General features: G+C 37.0%; 1 protein-coding gene across 1 annotated transcript; it reads left to right on the forward strand.

The window, feature by feature from the left end:
- The first annotated feature begins 986 nt into the window (after positions 1-986).
- Positions 987-9672, forward strand: LOC117742684 (glycine receptor subunit alpha-4-like). The gene is made up of 9 exons (XM_034550257.1): positions 987-1057; positions 1635-1762; positions 2488-2555; positions 4142-4365; positions 5150-5232; positions 5332-5469; positions 5567-5781; positions 8232-8390; positions 9020-9672. The coding sequence occupies exons 1-9, from the start codon at positions 999-1001 to the stop codon at positions 9290-9292; spliced, it is 1347 nt and encodes a 448-aa protein (XP_034406148.1). The 5' UTR covers positions 987-998; the 3' UTR covers positions 9293-9672.
- Positions 9673-15584: the final 5912 nt, after the last annotated feature.

The following is a 15584-nucleotide window of genomic DNA, read 5'->3' on the forward strand; positions in this document are numbered from 1 at the left end:
TAACGTCCCATTGCTTTCTTTGACATAAATGTTGCATGAGTAAATGGCTGAACTGCCTCCCCCCTCTGTATGGAGGCATAAACATGAGCTTCCACATTCATATTTGTATTTGCCTTGGCGATTTGAAGATGAAATAATTAGACCAGAAACGTTGGACAGCTCTGTTAAAGATGCGTAAGCTCTGGATGTGTACTGACTCTTACAGAAACATGTTACACTTGAATTAATTGAGAGCCGAACCCTCATCCCGTCTCCTTTTGAATGCAACAACAACCTTGTGTTTTCAGTCTGCAGTCTTGGAGGAGGCTCATACTTTTAGGCAATTAAGTTTTGATTTGAATGATCCGGTTCCTCCTAAAGATCAGTAAACCCATGTTTTCTATTGGACTATATTGGATTATATTCTGATGGTACTGGCTTTTTTTTTTTTTTGCAACAATTTTATATTAAATATAAATTAATATTAAATTAAATGGCTAACGAGGAAGATATCAGTGTCATTTATATTTCTCTCATTGTGTTTCAGGACAATAATCTTTATTATTGGCAGTGAAAGAGTGGTTGAAATTCTTTGTGGAATTGAAAACATGATGCCTTATTAAAAAATATAATATTTATTTGTATAAATAATTTTATTTTTTGTAGCAAAAAGTAAACATCACGGCTGATCTGGTGCCATGAGGGAAAGCAGTGTGGGCCACTGCTTTGGAAATGGTTGTGTCTCTTTAAATATTCTTGCAGTAATTCTTTGAACATGCATATGGCTATGAAAAAGAGATGAAGCTTGAAGTCGTCCACACAAACAGGCATTTTGAATTATACAGCAGCAGCTTCCTGTATTTTACACTTCCAGAGAGGGAGGGAGGCTCAGCTGAGTCCAGAAGACAGAGCCCGGCTGCAGGAGCAACAACAAGTTTGCTGCATCTCTGCTTTTCTTTTCTTTTTCAGTTGTTCTTCCCTCCGTTGGTGTGACATCTGTCGTTTCTACTACACTAAGAATGCTGTTCCACATCGCGTGTATGCTCTGGACGTCATTTGTCATATTTCTACAAGGCAGGTAAGAAACTATCTTATACATTTTCTGTTTGGTTGTGCAATTGTAATAATGTGTTGTAAATGCAATTATTTGATCTCAAACGATTTGACATTTAGAATGTGTGAAGACACTAGATGACCTCTGCGCTTCCTTGACCAAGGGGCACATCAACATGACTGTTCTCTTGGAATTAGATGCATTAAATATGTTTGATCTATAATTGAATGCAAACAAATTCATGTCAGACACAGGATTGACTGAACAGAAGCTTGTGTTTGATTTGAGGTGATAAGACGTGTGCCAAAATCATTTCAAAGATAATTTTAACTGTCTTTGTATAGCACTGTTACATACTTATATCCTAAATAATTAATTAAATCTAATCTGAACCCTGTTAAGTATACTCTATATGGCACCTTTAAATTACAAAACTCATGTCGCCAACCAGTAAAACACCTTTCCAGCTGAAATTACAGTTATTGTACACCTTTAATACAAATGAGATAAATGCTTTCATGAAGAAGAATTTGAGCTATTAAATATTAAATTGTGAGAAAACATCAGTACATCCAGTGTAGCTTGTCCTGTCACCTGGCAGGTCTGTGCTCTGTAAGGAGGTGAAGCTCCCCAGCAGGGCAGCGAAGCCCCCCTCTCCATCCGACTTTCTGGACAAACTGATGGGACGCACATCTGGCTACGACGCTCGCATCAGACCAAACTTCAAAGGTAACACACTGTGGCGTGCGGTGGGAGGAGCTCCTTGCTCAGGACAGGTGTGCGAAAGTGCGATTTGCATCCCAATTTGGGCAGCGAAGCAGCGCAAATCCTTCACAGATGGGTCAAAAGCGAGAGGGTCCTGCAGGCTGTGATGTTTTCACACAGGAGACCTTTTTGTCATGCGTTGTTACTGATTCTATGCTGACCCGCAGCCGGAGGTCATCGGGTTTTTTTGCACAGACTTCTCTTTCATATTTGTCAGAAATGTGCACTAACCCCACAGGCCCATTTCAGTCCAATCTTGATCTGAGTAAAGTCAGCAGACTCTCTCCGACATACTCCCCCCTCAGCCTCTGGGGTCGCATTTCATATATATTTCATACTTGCTCCACATCTTGATGCTAGGTAAATCACGGTTGATTATCTATAAATACCCTGATGTAACTAAACTAATCAATAAATGATTGCCTCTAAGGTCATGCGGCTCTGAAAAATGTTAAGTTTTGCTGGTCGACAGATGCACTAATTGCAATGTACTGGAAATGACAACACAATTTCATGCTGGTTATGTTTGATAAGACTGTTTATCAGGACACAGCGTGGCACATTAGGAAGAGAGCGAGCAGATGTCATTTATTTCTGCTCATGTGATCCCCTCATGTGAGAAAACGTTGTCAGTGGTATTTAGGAATCCGGTGCAACTTTCATGTGTGATGACAATCTGCTTCTGCCAGGTCCTCCTGTCAATGTCACCTGTAACATCTTCATCAACAGCTTCGGGTCCATCACCGAAACAACTATGGTAAGAATTCCCATGCAGCAGACCAATAACACATGTTTTGACTGTTTGTCTTCACCGCGACCTTCAGAGGTCGCTGCATCGTATGCAAACTGTTCAGCAACGAATGTGACGACGAAGCGTAATTCAGGTCCTCAGGCCAATGCGCATCACAATTATCTTCAAGATATCAAATGTAATAAGTCAGTGGTTTCTTATGTTATGTACAAGTAAAAGCTCCACACTTTCACTGGTTTTCCCCGATCAGGTCTCAGATGAAGCTCTTTCACATATTCCACCGTCACTAATCTTCTGGCTATGGTGGCGAGGGAAAGTTAGATTTAAAACGGTACCCGGTACTGTGTCAGACAATGCTGTCACAGCGATGCCTCAAAAGCTTTTCAGGTGTTATCGTCAACATGTGCGACTGATTCTTGTCACAGAAGTTGAGTCTCATGTTTCACCACTGGTTGAAGAAGAACTTTAACTCTTTTTTTACTCTAGTACTAAAATAAAGTAGATGTACTGATTACGGCGTAGTAAAGAAATAGCAATAAAACAGTGTAAAAATAATCTGTTACAAATACATCTTGCATTTAATATTTTATTTCAGTGAAAGTACATAAGTATTAGCATCAAAATATACTTAAAGTAGCAAGTCGAATGGCCCCTTTCAGAATAATACACTATATTATTAGATTTTAATTGTTGTGTAAACGTCACTTATGGTGGAAAAAATATGTCTAATTTAAACTACCTTATACACTGGGTAGCTTTATTTATAATAATGTATCATCATTTATTTGTTGATTACATTTTGTAATAATACAATCAACAATAATATGAATCTGGAAAGTAAGTACAGCTGTCAAATAAATGTATAATATAAATAAAAGTAGGCACATTTATCAGATGCATCAGACTGTTTGGAAACACTTCTCGTGACGCCCAAACATACTGTCGGGAGATTATGACTAATTGATGACTGTAAACACCATCTTGTAAATGCATTGCATAATGTCAGCTATGATTTTCTCATCTCTCTGTCTCACGTCGAATAAGGGAAGTCCTTTATTTATGTGGCCCATGGAAACTGTTTAGGGTTTGACATTATTTTTTTGGAAAGACTCGTGCTTTTTGTAAAATACCTCTAGGGAGAGCCATCACATTTTAAATGATGAGACTGTAAGTGGAGTTTTCTGTCATTCAGGTTATGAGCACTCAAGTCTCTTTGTCAGTGTTTATTTATTTATTTTTGGCCGTGCACAGTGCTCCTTGCCTGCAGGTGCATGAGTCTCTTGCATGTCATGTATTCCCGTCTAGATGACCTTGACACAATACCTATATGCATAAAGTCACATGCAAATAGACTAATCACTATCAAGATAACATCTTCACCAACACATAGACATAAGCATATTAAAACACATGATGACTGTATTTGCAGCTATGTGCTATTTGTTTGTTCATTTGCTCTCAGGACCACCGTGCTTATGACATCTCATTATGGTATGGCTACCATGGCATAAATGACACTTGTGGCTCTATATTTTGTTTCAGACATTTATAACTTTTTTAACTTCCAATTATGACTTAACTCCAAACGTTAGGATTACCGGCTCAATGTATTTCTGCGACAGCAGTGGAATGACCCTCGACTGGCATACAAAGAGTATCCGGATGACTCTCTGGACCTTGACCCCTCAATGTTGGACTCCATTTGGAAACCTGACCTCTTCTTTGCCAATGAAAAGGGAGCAAACTTTCACGAGGTCACAACGGACAACAAACTGCTTCGTATATTCCAGAATGGAAATGTCCTCTACAGCATCAGGTGATTTGCTTTTAAAATTGCTAATTTTGGGTGAATAATGCACCAAGATGGGCCTCTATCATTTCAAATCCATTTCCATGTTTTGTCATGTGGCCAACTGAGCTTCTAGCTCTATGAGTTATCATCTTAACCTCCAACTATATACGGTCCTGCAACATGTTTGTTTCACTCCAGTTCAGTTCAGTTGTCATTGTATTGTCCAACACCCACTGTGAATAATAACTGCAGGCTAAGACAGAATCAGGTCAGCAATGTGGCACTAAAGCAGGGGGGAAATGTAGCGTAATGGTTTTCATTAGAACGTAAGAAAGATGAAGCAATGTATAAAGCCCTATTAGCAAATATGTTAAGCATTAACTAAATGATGCTTCTCTGATCGCGGAACCAAAGTAACCCCTACACCTAAGGGGTTACACTTGGCAACCAACAACATTTTTAGGGTCCTAAATGAGTCATGCCCTCTTTCTCCTTCACACAGACAGCCAGACGCTGTGTCGAGATCAGCGAAAGACATCGAGTTTCAACAAATAACAAAAAGCAGAGTCGTCAACAGAAACTAGAGTGATTTCTTTTTTGCAGGACGACCTGGAAGTTAGCGTTGCACTGGTTATAATAAGCCCATTTGATTTATTTTTGTCAGAGCGGTATAGAGCTGCTTGATGTGACCCCTGATGGAGGGTGAGTGTGCAGGAGACGGTGCGGTAGGCTTAGTGCCGTGGGTTGGCTGGGTCTCCCCTCGGGAGTGTGTGTGGACCGTTATGGTGTTGCTGTCTCTGTGTTCCAGGCTGACTCTTACCCTTTCCTGCCCCATGGATCTGAAAAACTTCCCCATGGACAGTCAGAAGTGTACAATGCAGCTCGAAAGCTGTGAGTTCATCTTTGAAGCCAGGCTATAAAAAAAACCACTCTCAACAGGTTTATAGTCATCATTGCAAACAGTGCACCGTCTCTCTGTCTTTCTTCTAGTTGGCTACACCATGAACGATCTCATTTTTGAGTGGCTGGACGTGGGAGCAGTGCAGGTGGCCGATGATCTGACGCTCCCTCAGTTTGTGCTGAAAGAGGAGAAAGGCCTCGGCTACTGCACCAAGCACTACAACACAGGTACATGACGACCTGCCGGGGAACACCCTTGATAGAAACTATCAATAAACCTCTAATAAGACTGTCAGTGTGCACCTGTATCTCCTCCTGTGGTTAGGTAAATTCACCTGCATTGAGGTCAAGTTCTACCTGGAGCGTCAGATGGGCTACTACCTCATCCAGATGTACATACCGAGCCTGCTCACCGTCATCCTGTCCTGGGTCTCATTCTGGATCAACATGGACGCGGCTCCGGCCAGAGTGGGACTGGGGATCACCACAGTGCTCACCATGACGACGCAGAGCTCCGGCTCCAGGGCCTCCCTGCCAAAGGTAAGTCACGGTTTGTGCTCTGCCGGTTTTATGAAATACTATACTGTGGCTTTTTATTATGTTTTTAGGATGTACTATACATGTTTTTTTGTTGTTGACTTTTTTAGGACAAACTTTACAAAGACATTTTTATGACCAAAATGAAGCTTATTAGGGCTTTTTACGTAATACTATACTATAACTTTTTCGATGGCATAATAAACTGACTTTTTATGACTTTTATGGCATTTTATGACGTACTATATGACTTTTTGTAACAAATACTATACTCTGATTTTGTATCAGTTCTTGTCTTTCATACTATACTATTTTACGACATACTACGAGTTTCCTTGTACTATGATTTCTTTCTGGCTCAGTTGACAATTTCACAACACTGATTTATTATGACATTTGTATTCCACTATGAATTTTTCAGATGCACTATGCTATGACATTTTTTTATGGCTTTTTATGACATTATTCCAATATGTTTCTATGACACTTTTGACAGACTATAATATTACATTTTGTCATGGCTGACTGTATTTTGATTCTGTTGACTCCTTGTGAAATACTTTACTACTTCTTTTCATGGCATATGTAAGAGCCATTTTGTTTGTTTTTGTTTTGTTGGACCTCCCACCACTAGGGGGCGTAGGGCCGCTGTCAATTAGGAGAGAGGCCAATATATTCAGGAGGAAGCACTCTGGCCAGGTGCTGTTTTTGTGTGCATGATACCGAATGTTTTGATTTCTTTCATTTGTTGGTTAAGATAAAAGAGTATTGACAGAGAACGTTTGTTTTGAAAAAATGTACAACATCAGAAATAAATGACCTTTCACGTTAGAAACTGGACATTGCATCTGTTTATTGCACTAGTCTTCAAGCAACCACCGTGACCTTTTTTATGGGGGTCACTATAGCATACTTTGTAATGACTTTTTAACCACATTCTATACCATGACGTTGTATTACTTATTGATGGTATACTATATAATGACCTTTTTATGGCTTGCTATAATATATATTTTTGTATTACTTATTCATGGTATACTATATTATAACCTTTTTATGGCTTGCTATGATATGAATTTTAATGACCTTTTAACAGTATACTGTGACTTTTTCATGACTTTTTAGGACATACTATGATATTTTTATGACTTTTTTACAGAATACTACTATGATTTAATTTAATTAACGACATAATATACTGTTACTTTATTTATTTCCGTTTTAAAGTACTAATATACTTAGACTTTATTTATTACATTTTAAAGTCATAATATACTATGACATTTCTTCTTAAATATTTACTGGTTCTATACTATGCCTTCCTTTTTTGACACATCTTGAAATCTTTTTTCAGACGTCGTATACTATGACTTTCATTTTCAAGACAGTGTACTATTACTTTTAGAGATATTTCTTTACAACACACTATACTATAATCCTTTTCTTTATGACAATCACTCTTTTCTGATTTTTTTTTCTGACATATTTAGGACATTCTATATTATGATATTTTCTAATACTCTTTCTGGATATCCTATACTTTTACTTTGAATACAATTTGTATGACATTCTGTACAACATTTGGTATTGCATATTAGTGTGAAAAATTATAATGTGACTTTTCTATGACTTTTTATGACAAATATTACTGTGACATTGTTATGACTTTTTTATGCAACACCCAATGGCTTTTGAAATGACATTATTATTATTTATTTTTTTGGCATACTATACAGTGCTTTATCATGTATTCTTTTAGGACTTACACTATAACTTTTTTAATGAAATACTATGAAATTAACATAGCAAAGGATGCTATCCATCTTTTATAACTTTTTCACAACATACGTTTCAAAACTATTACGTTTTTGCCGCAATATACTATGACTTATTAATGGCATACTAGAAATTGAAATAGACAAGACTGCATATATGGTTAATAATGCAGTAGTGGAAGAGGTACACAGATCCTTTTCCTTAAATAAAAGTGGGAATGCCACAATGTAACAACAATCCACCACAAGTAAAAGCATAGATAATTGTTATGAATATGTGTATTTTAACAATATTTACGATTGTTTACAGTAAGTATTACAACTAAAAGTACTGGTTTAGCAGAACGGCCCACCTCAGAGTGTAAAGCACAGTAGTGTATATAATACTGGATTATTATTAGTTAGTTATTTACTCATTGCATCATAATACATGTTAATGCATCAACTCCACTTTAAAAACACTGGCCGTCTGCACAATGAATATCTTTTGAAACGTAGTACATTTTGTTCTCTAAGATTAGACTTGTATATGCAGTGTGGTTGCGTTAAATATCGAGTTGTTAAGTGAAGTATAACTTAATGTAGTATGTTGCTCTTGACACCGTTTGTCTTTCGTGTCACTTGCCTAACATGCCATGAATGCTCATGTTGACTGATGTGACTTTCACGGTGTCACAGGTGTCCTACGTGAAAGCCATCGACATCTGGATGGCGGTGTGTCTTCTCTTCGTGTTTGCTGCACTGCTGGAGTATGCGGCCGTTAATTTTGTGTCGCGGCAGCACAAGGAGTTCTTCAGGCTGCGGAAGAAGCTCAAAGAGCAACAGCAGCAGAGACCTGTGAGTGCAACCAACCCACTCCGACCCCCCAGGGTTAGGGTTAGGGTTAGGGTTAGGCGCCAGCAGCGCCTGTTACAGACTAGGCGCTGCTGGCCTGTAACAAATCCAAGCCATCATCTCATTCGACTGTTCTGAACACCCCGCTGCCACACGTGTGGAGAGGAAAATAAAGGCCGACCAAACCAGCTTTGAATATAAAGTATTTCCTAAATGAAGCGTTGTGACAGCAGCTACAGGATATATTAATACCGTATAACATTTATACCACAATAACCAACACATCTGCTTGAATCCTTTATATATGTATTTATTAGTTGGGACTTATGCAGGTGCCACCGAAAGTTGTCTCAAAGATGATGAGTGCTTGCTGATGGAGGTTGGAGACGCACGTGCTGAGCACCGTCAGGGTTGTGATGCAGTCTGTTTGATGGCCCAATGTGTGTGTTGCAGGGAAGCTGTGACAGTAAGGTGAAAGGAAAACACATGTCAGGAAACAATGCTGCTCATGCCACCTTAGCCCAGCAGTGCACCGCCTGCGCCAGGGTACGTACTGTAGGCCGTGTTCTGTGTGAAGCTGTGGGACTCTCTCTGAGAGCAGGTGCTTATTCTGTGCTGTATTTCCCTTCCAGGAGGAGGAGCTGGCGCAGCAGGGTTTACTCTTCCAGAGTTTTGGACTCGCACTGTCAACAGGAATTGCACCGGAAATGGATGCAACACCGGTCTTTGCCGATTTACCTCCCGGTTTAGGCTTCTATGACATCCGCAGGCGCTTTGTGGATCGAGCAAAGAGGATTGATACCATCGCCCGAGCTCTTTTCCCCATGAGTTTCCTCATGTTTAATGTCCTCTACTGGCTGACCTACAAGGTTCTACGACATGAAGACCTCCTGGCCGCGCTGTGACTATACATCTGTACAATCTGTACGGCTGAGGGCTGTAAAGACACCGGAAACCTTTCAATTCTGCTCTCTTCATTGAAACATTTAGAGGATGCGAGTCCTCAGCTGCGCCACGCAAGATGCGTTGTGACTGCATGTCCACTGCCATTGGGACTTGACATGGAAGAGTTGCTTTCAATTTTTTAATACGTCCAAAGAAATGCACCTTTTTCTCAGCACTGATGCTTCATGCATTCAACGTCAGCGTACAGTGTGTGTGTGTGTGTGTGTGTGTGTGTGTGTGAGCAGTCAGCATCTTTTATCACACTTTTATAGGAAAATACGTCTGTATGTGCAGTTACTGTAGTGTTGCAAAGCCTCACCGGGCCGACATTTACATTTTATTATTTTACCAGAGTAGACTCATGTGACCAGAGCCACATGTTTCATATATATATATATATATATATATATATATATATATATATATATATATATTATATATATATATATATATATATATATATATGTATATATATATATATATATATATATATATACATATATATATATATGTATATATATATATATATATATATATATATGTATATATATATATATATATACATATATATATATATGTATATATATATATGTATATATAACCTCAAGCAGGAATTACACTTTGAAACAGTCGCGACTCCGTTGTGTTTATCACTGATTCTTTACAGGCAAAAAACAAATAGTTTGTTTCTGTGGAGGTTGCAGAAATCTCAGATAGAATGCAAATGTTTTATGACATAACTATATTATCCAATTTATTTAACAGTTCACATTTCAAACCCGCCAATAGGAAGCCAATCTATTAAAAAAAAGACAGGAAAAACCTGTTTCCTAAATGTGTTTTTAAATTGTAGGATATTTAAATGTGATATTTAATGCCCGAAGCAGGGAAGGATATATTCCCCATCAATATTTAGATGTGACTAATATATATTTTGACTAATATATATTTGATATCATGGCATGGCACACGCACAGCCAAATGTAGTCATCTTTGTTTTATTCATCAACCAAATCTATCTCAACTATCTGTTCATGTCTTGCACATTGGCCAGATAATCAAAACATATTGTTTAACGTGTACGAAGAGGCCTGCACAAGGGCTGTTGAATTGATGTTTAACAATGTTCTACGAAGTTACACACACAGAATAAATTGTCTTGATATTTATTTATTATTCTGGTCTTTAGAAACAAATGTACCCCTGAAATTGTTTGTTGGCTCAATATAAAATAAATAAATGCTTTAATTTGAAATACTGAAATACTGCATCATTGTGTGAATTTATTATGAATGACCGTTTTTTAAATGATCATTGTGCATTGCATCCCTATATGTAATAAGAGAAAACATGTTTTCCTCTGTAACAGCATGCCAGAATCTACATCAACGGATTACACTTAATTATCAGCTGTGATATTCACATTTTCAAACTATGACGTCCTCTCAGGCCAGAGGAATCGAACCAGCGTTTCAGTAACTCTCACTCGATTTGTCTTCCACCTGATACTCTTACATCATCATCATATCATCTTCAACTCTATATTTTATGAGGTAAAACTTCAAAATGACACTGCGATATAACTTGTCTCTTGAACTGTTCCCATGATCAGCTCAGTGCTTCACTGTACGTGTTTTTAACATATTGCTACTTCATCATTTATTTGTACGCATGTCTATAGACTGGTACCGTCTCTGGAAAGCTCTCATTTGAAAAAATAAATCATGTTATGAAATGAAGCTGTTCATATTCATATTTGATTTGATGTTGCTCTCACTTGCTTATATACAGTAGGAGGTGCAGTGCATATAAGCACTTATGTGTCTGTGTGAAACATAAATGGACATTTATTTCTAAATAGTGAGGGAATTATTATAGAATCCTCAATATTGAACTGTTAAAGTATTTACAGACATCAAGGCTAATATAAAACAATAAAGTTTGAAACAAAGAAATGTTTTACTAATTATTTGGAACTGTATATAGTTTTGTCAAAATACATCTTTATCCTACTAATTAATTGTTTTACATTAAGCTTATCTTTATCAATCTCAAATATTATACAGCACCTGCAAAATAAGTAAGCTGTACTTGACTTTCACTGCTTCTAATCTGAGCCTTTGTATCTAGCCGTTAGAGGTTGCTGTCGGCTCTTTTATGTGAGCAACATTGCCCTTGTGCATAGGCCACTTAATATACAGTACAGCATCAGATACTTTCTATTTAACTCAATGTGGGGTGAGGATCTAGATTTCTAGATTTCTGTTTCTGTAGTTTGTGATATATTATTAATTATTTGCACAAAACGTATTATATAATGTTAAATACTTGAATTAAAAAGAAAAACTACATGATCTGTGAAATGTCAGCCTATAGCCTTTGGCTATGATTCAGTGTGAGTTAGTTATCCCAAACACTTTTAAAATGTATTTGTTTGACTTAAAGCAATTAAGAAAGATCCACACAAAATGTCCCAGTTCAGCATTACTCTGTAAAGTATGTCAAATAATAGCCACGGTATACTATGTAGAAAAGACAAAGGCACTAAAAAGTCGTGGTATGGTTATAAAAATAAATATAAAGTGCCAAGATAAAAGAAGTCATTACAATGCTGTGATATAGCACTTCAAATTGTTTATAAAAAAAGTAATTATATAGTATGTTGAAAAATATATACATTTTTAAATGCCTCACGATCACTGAAATTGATGTACAAGGTCATTAACCAACAGGTACAGAACGACTGGTAAAAAATGATGTGTGACTGGAGAGATGCATTAATGACCGATCGGGCCAGTAGGGGGAGCTGCAGAGGGGAAACGATAACAGATCGGGCCAGTAGGGGGAGCTGTCGCGGAAAACTATGCTTTGGGGCCGCAGCATAGAAGAAGAGGAAGCGGTGTGTTTGTGAAGAGTAAATAGTCAATTGTGTGGACCGGATCGTAATTACACAGTTATAATAACGAGCGTAATATACTGTAAATAAATGTGACAACAGAGCGTATCCCTTGTTCTAAAGTCTTTCTTCTCATTGCTGGTATTTTAAAAGGTGTATGTGTTGTTCCTCGTCTCTGCTGAGGCGTTATAGAGCATGACAACCAAGGTGGACCAAGCTCAGGTGAGCCATTTTAGGATGCAATGATACGACATTACATTACAATACGTTTGTATTAGAGTACAGGGATGATTGCTTCTGTCTTGCTCCCCTTCTTGACCAATGCTGCTTAAGAATGAGTTTGGACCGCCTACCCTATCAATATACATACACAGAAATACAGAAATGAATAAATGAAGGTGAACAAAAATGTAGAAATAGATTTATTTATTCATGTCCTGTTTATGTATCAACTTGTATTTATTAATATCAGCATTTATTTATAATTGTATTTATTTATTTAAGGATTTATATATTTCTGTATTTATTTCAGCATTTATTAATTATTCCATTTATTCATTTATCTATTTATACATTTATTTCTGCATTTATTTCTTTATTCCTGTATTTAATAATACATTAATTAATGAATTAATTTATTGACTGAGTATATATATTCTGTCCTCGGTAAGTAATAGACAGCAAGCTGAAAAACCTTGGAAATATTATCCATTTGTTTAGATATTCCAGAAATATTTGGATAAACTGTAGCTTTCTTTCAACTTTGCACAAAGAAGAAATCATTTGACGAACACATTTAAAGTGAAACAATGCAGCATTGCATAGTATATTGCATAGAACTTTTGTCATGTCATAAAAATACATTAAATGGTAATAGTAAAGTATCTTATTAAAAATCACAAAACAGCAGAGTTTAGTATGTTCATAAAAAAGTTATATTATAGCATGTCATAAATATGTAAATCATAACAAGCCGTAGTATGTGAAAAAAATCATAGTCGCAAAGTTGCATTACAATATAGTCCTAAAAAGTCAGAATTGACATAGTGTTTCATCAATAGTCATACACACTTCATAGTATAGTGTCTAACAGTCATAACTACATCATAGTATAGGGTCTAATGGGACTTTGGGCTTTTGAGACTTTTACTTTTCCACACGTTTGTGTTATCAGGACATTGTTATGATTTCAAAAAATATTTTTAATGTATTTGTATTTTTATTTACTGATATTTTTGATAATCAGGTCTGGAAATACCAGGTGCTGTCAGATTTTTCACTTCTCCAACAAACAGCAGAAGGTGATGCTGCTGCTGCTGCGGCTTCCCTTTAAAAGAGCTTTGAAGAACATTTTTAAACGATAGGCGAAAGAAAAGAGTAAAATAGTTTATTGTATCAGTAAAGATCAACAGAAGGCACACATACCATATCTGTGGATAGACGTCACACCAATGTCAGTATCTTTCTCCAATCACACACCTCCTTTAAAACCACCATGTGGTCATAAAGCAAAACCTAAACATGCACTTACATCCAATTTCTATCTGGACTGTAAGTCATGTATGTAGATGCTCACATCCGTCAAGTACTTCATAAGTTGGGGTTGCAAACAACTTTCTCAGAACACATGCAACATTGTTTTGAATCATGCAACGGAGGTTTTTCAATGACATTGTGAAATCTCTGCCTCCCCTCTTCTTCCCCAAGATACTTTTTGTGTCAAGCAAACCATTTGGATATTTAAGGAGAGCATGCCTGAACACAGACGGATTTTAAATTATCCACACAGACGACAGAATCAAAAGGCAAAGACTCATTGTTGAATAATTTATCAAAACATTTTATTTTCTTTAACAACAATACGATATGTCACAGAAAAAAAAAATCACAGAGGGGTTTAAGACAGGTCTGGCTCAGGTTTTCTTCTATGTCAGTTCTTTATTTATTTTTTTAAAACAATAAGTGCAGCATAAATCAAACAAGTCAAGAGGAAAAAGAGCATTATTACATTCTTCAAATAATACCAATAATGAGGACGGGACACAAAAAAACAAAACCTAAACGTCATTGAAAGTCACATCCCTAAAAGTCTTTGCAAAAGTGTCAAGAATTACAACTACTACTAATGCTCATCATAAAACCACGACTGCCTCACAATAATTGAACATGAATTTCATAAAATGGACAAAACATTTTTAAAAGATTTTGTATTTATCTCTTCGATACAGTACAAAGACATCATTCCATTTCTTTTCCCACCAAACTGTGTTGAAATGGTTCTAAGCACCAACAGGTTGTTTTGAGTTGTACCTCTGACTTATGAATGCTGTTTAATAAGGGGGCATTGAGGCAAGGAGGGGTCTAGCACCATGAAAATTACACCGGCCCCTGATTGCACTTCCCCTGTCCACACATTATGACCATACTACATTTTTAAAATACCGTGTAGCCCCTTATCAAGTGAAGTAACCTTTGATATGCAATAAATATGTAAGAAAACCACAATGTACAGTATAAATAATGTCACAATTTACAATTTTCCATTTTCTCTGTAATCCAAAATACATAAACTGACAACAAAAAGAGGTATAAAAGTGGGAATTAATTCCCATTGCAGTAATTTAAACTAGAGTGAAACAGGATATTTGTCAGGTGTATTATAATAGAGCACCAACCAAAACATATGACTGAGGTGGACATATTTGACCATATACAAATTCAATTTCTGATTGAGAGCATAAGTCTTCTAGTGAACCTGAAAACAGTTATATTATGTACAGTAAATGGTGTGCACAGACTATGAGTCTAATGAGATTAATGTGAAAGTTGCCACGTGGTCTTCATAGTGTTTTTAATAGTAATAATGAACCTCTATTCAAATGATGAAATGGGCCACCAAAAGTGTGTATGCGAGTACAGTCCAGTGGAAGCAACGCTTTTAGTTGTACCTCACTCTTGTATTATAACATATCATATCTAATCCATACCTTTTATTTTAAAGAGCTGCCACAATGTAAACAAAAACAAAAACACAACGACTGGGTCCTTCTCCTGAAGTCTCAATTAATGTGCTCTTCAACATGTTCAACGGTAAATGCAGTGAACCCCGGGCAGTGCACGGAGCCTCATCAGGGCGGATGTTTGGGGGCAAAATGAAAACACTGAGGTGGCATTCAGTCTGGTCATCTATTTGGCCTCATTGGCTTTTGCATTATAAGATTATGATTTTGTGTCTCTTTGGACAAAATTACCACCCCACCCACCCCCCTCTGTTCCCCCATCTATGCACACCATTGTGTATCCCATAAATTCATTCACAATCACGTATTTTCTCTGTCATCTAGAAACAAGAACGT

This window comes from Cyclopterus lumpus, chromosome 14 (assembly GCF_009769545.1).
Source record: "Cyclopterus lumpus isolate fCycLum1 chromosome 14, fCycLum1.pri, whole genome shotgun sequence".
NCBI classification, from domain to species: domain Eukaryota; kingdom Metazoa; phylum Chordata; class Actinopteri; order Perciformes; family Cyclopteridae; genus Cyclopterus; species Cyclopterus lumpus.